General features: G+C 37.0%; 2 protein-coding genes across 2 annotated transcripts in view; one reads left to right on the top strand and one right to left on the bottom strand.

The window, feature by feature from the left end:
• The first annotated feature begins 2,354 nt into the window (after positions 1–2,354).
• LOC108561105 (pupal cuticle protein C1B-like) lies at positions 2,355–3,014 on the top strand. The gene is made up of 2 exons (XM_017918901.1): positions 2,355–2,478; positions 2,545–3,014. Exons 1-2 carry the CDS (start codon positions 2,467–2,469, stop codon positions 2,995–2,997), a joined length of 465 nt encoding a protein of 154 aa, XP_017774390.1. The 5' UTR covers positions 2,355–2,466; the 3' UTR covers positions 2,998–3,014.
• A 1,028-nt stretch (positions 3,015–4,042) lies between these two features.
• LOC108561104 (uncharacterized transmembrane protein DDB_G0289901-like) overlaps positions 4,043–5,934 on the bottom strand; it is a 4,898-nt gene continuing 3,006 nt past the window's right edge. The window contains exons 5-6 of the mRNA XM_017918899.1: positions 5,028–5,060; positions 4,043–4,966 (exon numbers count right to left, since the gene is read on the bottom strand). Of these exons, the coding sequence (XP_017774388.1) occupies positions 4,043–4,966; positions 5,028–5,060 (957 nt within the window). The remainder of the gene's footprint in view (positions 4,967–5,027; positions 5,061–5,934) is intronic.

The raw sequence follows: 5,934 nt of genomic DNA, 5'->3' as shown, positions 1-5,934 counted from the left end.
TTTTATTTTTTTTGTGTAAACGTAATTATTTTCGTCCCGAAAAGAGAAACGTGGACGAAACGATGTAAAGAGATATCGATAATTGAAAAAAAGTTGTCGGAAACAATGAGATTACAAAAAGTCATTTAATTCCTCGTATAGTTCGTTTTTATTTACAAAATATGAATTCCTTGCAGATTTAAATTCCATGCTTAAATAAATATAATTACTTTTAAAAAAATGATTAAAAGTTGTCCGAAACAATTAGATTTTTGTATATGATTAAAACTCCGAATTGATTTTTTTAATGTCTACATAAACAGAAATAAGATATGAAAAATATATTTCTAAGCTTCAGAAAAAGGAAACATTTTATTGTTATCATATTCAAATAATATATTTTCTATACATGGATTATTACAATAATTGGTGATTATTAAATATATAAATATTACATAAAAATAACGACTCAATATATTCATTAGTATCTACAGGAATACCTTGGATAGTCCGATTAATAGGTTCCTCAAATATCCCGGACTAATCGAGGAACTAATACATAAAACGCACAAAATGAGATTTAACTGTATAAATTATTGAAATTCTCAAACCGGACTATAGTGAATCCAGACTAATAGAACCCGGACTATGCGATGTATAAGTTTATACATTTTGCTGATAGATCATTGTGTCGATTATATGTAAATGTCAGAATTGATTGAAAAATATAATTAGTATTTTAATAGTAATTTAATTAGTTCGCCTCAACCTAATTATTTTTGTTCAGAAAAGAAAAACGACATAGTTGAAAAACAAGTCCCTAGAACTAATTAGATTGTCTCTTATACTTAATTCCTCGAACAGTACGCTTTTTTTTATAATAGGCGATTTGAGTTGAATTAACCGAACTATGCGAGTTATTTATAATAACTAATTAAAAATGCCTTTGTCAATGAAAAACTTGATCAAAACTCAATATTTTTTATTACAGTATTTATAGTATTGCAAACTTTTGATGAAGAACTTGCGTGTAGTCCACAAATCGATAAACAATACATTTACTCTATGTATTAAAGAAGAAGCAATCCGACGTTTTACGTGTGATAAGTGGGAAAGTTTGCGATGGAAAGAATGATATCTGGGAGCTTCGTGAAAGCTTTCCCCAACTAATCCCCAGCCGTCGGCAACCAGGGTATTGTATTTCCCCGCAGCCGATTCAACTTTAACGAAACTCTTCCCGATTTAACGACGTCGCGTGCCCTCCATTATCCATCAATAATGTCCATCTTCGAGCGCAATTTTCGCTCCGTCGAGGAATTAATTTAAATCGAGCCGCCGCTCTTGAAGTGATCGGAAACGGAAGTACGCGACATCAAAAAGCTTCCTGGTTAAATCGTATTCATTTGCATACCTTCGATGACGATATTTCGTTCTTTGCAATCATGCTGCAATCAGTGAAAAGTACCGTCTCTTTCTTTTTTACGACGAAAGAGAAATTAAGTGTACAGGCAATTTGAAGTAATAGAAATTGCCGCTAATTACACGACGATTACTCGCTGTTGTTAATTAAGCAAACCACATGAATTACAGCTATTATCAACATGGTCCTTGCATAAGACTTAATTTAATTAAAAGTAAAAAAATAAAAGTGCAAATTGCGAATTGCGCTGGTAATCTCTTTCTCTACATACTAATTAGGGGATTTTTAATTACGCTTTTCATACATAGACATAATAGAACATACTATTCTTTATTGCTATTACTTCCTTTCGCGCTAATTAATACGAACAAAGTTTTTATGGCTTAAAGAAATTTTTTAAAATTTAAAATTTCTTGTGACAAACTTAAATAGAAGTTAAAATCATCAATACTTCGCATAGTCCAGGTGATTAGTTCCGTCAAAACTTACTAACAGAAAAATAAACGATCAATTTTCTGTACTGTTTTTTTTTTATAATTTTACACAATTAAAATTTAGTTTAATTGCATAAAGTTTCAAATCTCATTATTATGAATAGAGTATTCATTTCATTTAGTGAGATAATTAAGGTTCGTTCGTACGGACATTTTTATGTTAGTTAGGTGTATTTTAAAAGGGAGGTACGTTATAATAATGGAAAGGAAAAGAACCTTCGGATCGTGTTTTTTGTTTAAAGTGAAAACTAAATATTCGATACAAATCGGAAGTTATATTAAATGTAATATTTACATTAACGTTTTTAGAAGTGCTCTAAACTGAGCTGAAACTAGAACTTCGTGCATTTGAAACTAGTTGATAATGCGTGGAGCGAGTGGACGAGTTTCGTGTAGACGACGACTACTTTAAATATCAATGATGAAAGTAGCGAGTTCTTGACTTTGGCAAATCGAGTTCATGTCGCGAACCCCACCTGCATGGATGCAAGTTGGTATAAATAGGGCCGAAATGCAGCTGTAACTGCATACAGACGACGACATCATCATCATCATCGTACGAACACCGAAAACATGGCTTTCAAAGTAAGTTTAAAACAATTGCTGTAATTATTATAATTGTATTTGTATCTGTATTTTTTGTTCTTTAAGCTCATTGTTTTGTGCGCTGCCCTGGCTGTGGCTAATGCTGGAAACCTGGGCCTGGGTTACGGAGCCGCCCCCCTGGCGTACTCTGCCCCAGCTGTGTCCTACTCGAGCATCTCCGCTCCATACTCTGCCGCTTACTCCGCCCCTATCGTCGCGAAGACAATTGCTTCACCCATCGCCTACTCGCAACCGATAATCTCCAAAACAATTGCATCCCCGTTGGCATACTCCGCTGCCCCAGTCGCCACATCTTACTCGAGTATCACCAAGACCGTCGCCCCGGTGGCCACCTACGCCGCAGCCGCTCCAATTGCCTACTCCGCGCCGGTAGCAACCTACGCCAAGACCATCGCCGCCCCAGTCGCATACTCTTCGCCTATTGTTGCTAAAACGTACGCCGCCCCCGCAGTCGCCCACGTCTCCTATTCATCCCCAAGCATTGGCTACGGATGGTAAATCAACCCTCCATTAACATCTACACCCTAACAACGTTTATGCCAACGAGGATTAATGTATATAGATGAATAAGAAAACATTCAATAATTTTCTGTAACTTTAATAATTTATTACTGAATAAAAATAATTAATTTCTATTTTAATCACATTCAAATTAATTGCAAGAACTCTACGATCACAGATTATATACTTTCCAAGTAATTTGTGATATTTACAAAATCTGCAAATTCCCCATAAATAATTCCATAATTATAAGCAAATTTAATTATTTTTATTTTTTCATATCTTGTAATATATATTTACAATTTACTCGATTTGAAAATTTAGTAAATTATGCTTTCCAAGTAAATTGTCAAGTATAACATACATTGAAATGCTCTTCTCTTAATTATTTTACAAGTTACTTAACTAAATATTACTTAGTTTTCATTATTAGTATCTTCTATTATTTGTTAAAAATATAATCAATTTGTGCATTGAGTAAATCTAATCGAAACGTAATTCTATTAATTCGTTCACTTTAGATTTAATAATTTAATAGAAAGTATTTGAGCGGTTGGGTGTTTCAAATAAGCATAATTAAGTTGCTGCCTCGTACTTCTTTATTACTGTAATAATCGTATAATGGATTGCTCCCGTTTAATCTATTGATTTTCTCGTAAGATAGACATTAATAACGTTCTGATGCTATAATTTTGATGAGGGTTGCTAGTCAAATTGGTCTAGATTATTAATAAGTAATAGCATTATTTTGATTGTACCCTAGGGTTTACAAGAACGTTAAGCAGCGATAAACGTCTATGATAACTTAATCGATATTAGATAATTAACTAAAACGATTTCGTTACTGCTGAATCATCGGGCTTCTGTAGGTGTATAGTTGTTATGAAATAATGGAGATTGAGATTGGAATTGCTTAATCACGGTGATAGGTGTTTAGATTGTTTAGATTGCATTTGGTAAATTGTATCAATATTAATACACAAAAAGATTTCGTTTTTCATATAGTTTATTTCGTTTAAATTAATTCATTTTTGGTATCAAATTACCATCCGTAGTTGGTGGCGTAGTTGATGGCTGGAGCGGTATAGGCGACTGGGGCGGCTACGGTCTTAGCGACAATTGGGGTGGAGTAGGCTACTGGGGCAGCAGCGTAGGTGGCTACTGGAGCTACGGACTTGGTGACGGTGGAGTGAGAGTAAGAGGTGGCAACTGGGGCGGAGATGGTCTTAGCTACGACTGGGGCAGTGTATGCGTGAGCTACTGGGGCGGAGTAGGCGATTGGAGCAGCAGAGTAAGCTACTGGGGCAGCGATAGTCTTGGCGTAGGTGGCAACTGGAGCAGCAGCGTAGGTGGCTACTGGGGCGGCGGCGTAGGTAGCAACTGGGGCGGCAGCGTAAGTGGCTACTGGAGCAGCAGCGTAGGTGGCTACTGGAGCTACGGACTTGGTGACGGTGGAGTGAGAGTAAGAGGTGGCAACTGGGGCAGAGATGGTTTTAGCTACGACTGGAGCGGTGTAAGCGTGAGCTACTGGGGCAGAGTAGGCGACTGGAGCAGCAGAGTAAGCTACTGGGGCAGCGATGGTCTTGGCGTATGTGGCAACTGGGGCAGCAGCATAGGCGGCGACTGGGGCAGCAGCGTAGGTGGCTACTGGAGCAACAGATTTGGTGACAGTAGAGTGAGAGTAAGAGGTGGCTACTGGAGCGGCGATGGTCTTGGCGTAGGTTGCTACTGGAGCAGCAGAGTAAGACAAAGCTGGGGCGGCGGAGTAGGCCAAAGGAGCGGCTTGGTGAGCGTATCCAGCGGAATAGGCTACTGGGGCGACTTGGTGAGCGTATCCAGCGGAATAGGCGACTGGAGCAGCTACTCCATGGCTGTATCCAGCAGAGTAGGCTAATGGGGCGGCTCCGTAAGTGTATCCCAAGTTACCAGCGCTGGCTACGGCCAAAGCGGCGCACAAAACTACGAGCTAATTTCAAAAAGGATCGATTAAAATCAAAATAATCCAACAAATTAATTATCCTATTTACCTTGAATGCCATTTTAATTAAAGTGATGGTTTTCTGTTGCTATTCGAAGTGAATATGCTAAAAAATTTCTTCGAACTCACTTTATATACCGGACCAGATCCCCGCCCAGAAGCATAAATTCGTTTATATTTCTTTCTACGCTCGCTTTTTTTTGTTTTTGTTTCAAAGCCAAAACTTTCATTCAAATTCGAGATACGTAGTTATTACCATAATCAGAATGGCCTAGTGCAATCCTTTATGTAACAGTCTTTTTTGTTGTATTGTCATGAATTCAATGCACACTTTTCTTTCAGACAAGACGCCAGACGTTGATTTGACGAATATATTTTTTATTCATATACAAAACTGAATAATTAACAGAATGGCACTATTAAGATGAATAAATTAGATTAGACGCTTATTAATCGTAACTGAAATGGGACGACATAAAAACGAACGGTTACATAACGCTGTTAGAATTTCAAGTAAATGAATGATTAATGTGTTTTCGTATCGCTATTATTTCTGCTTTTTTGATTTATTGTTATATGAAATGGTTTATATTAAATTTATGGATTCGGCGTGGAGATAGCACTCATTTGCGGAAAATAAAAAAATAGTAAGTTTAAAATATCAATGAAAGTGAGTGTCGTTCTTGACTTTGAATTTCGATTTTAGGAAACCCCACCAATTCGCGCTTGGTATAAATGGTCGGCCCAGTGTCGAACTTGAGCATATTCAACTCGAATAGCAAAACATTCACTTACATTTATTACAATGGCATTCAAGGTAAATTATATAAATTTGTTTATATAATTCAATTTTTATAATTTTCTTTTTCTTTTCAATTTAGCTCGTAGTTTTGTGCGCCGCTTTGGCCGTAGCCAGCGCTGGTAACTTGGGATACTCCTATGGAGCCGCCCCATTG

The sequence above is a fragment of the Nicrophorus vespilloides genome, unplaced genomic scaffold, assembly GCF_001412225.1.
Source record: "Nicrophorus vespilloides isolate i.1.1-1 unplaced genomic scaffold, Nicve_v1.0, whole genome shotgun sequence".
Classification (NCBI taxonomy): Eukaryota; Metazoa; Arthropoda; class Insecta; order Coleoptera; family Silphidae; genus Nicrophorus; species Nicrophorus vespilloides.
Note: the sequence above shows the minus strand (reverse complement) of the source record. Positions and strands in the feature narration are given on the sequence as shown.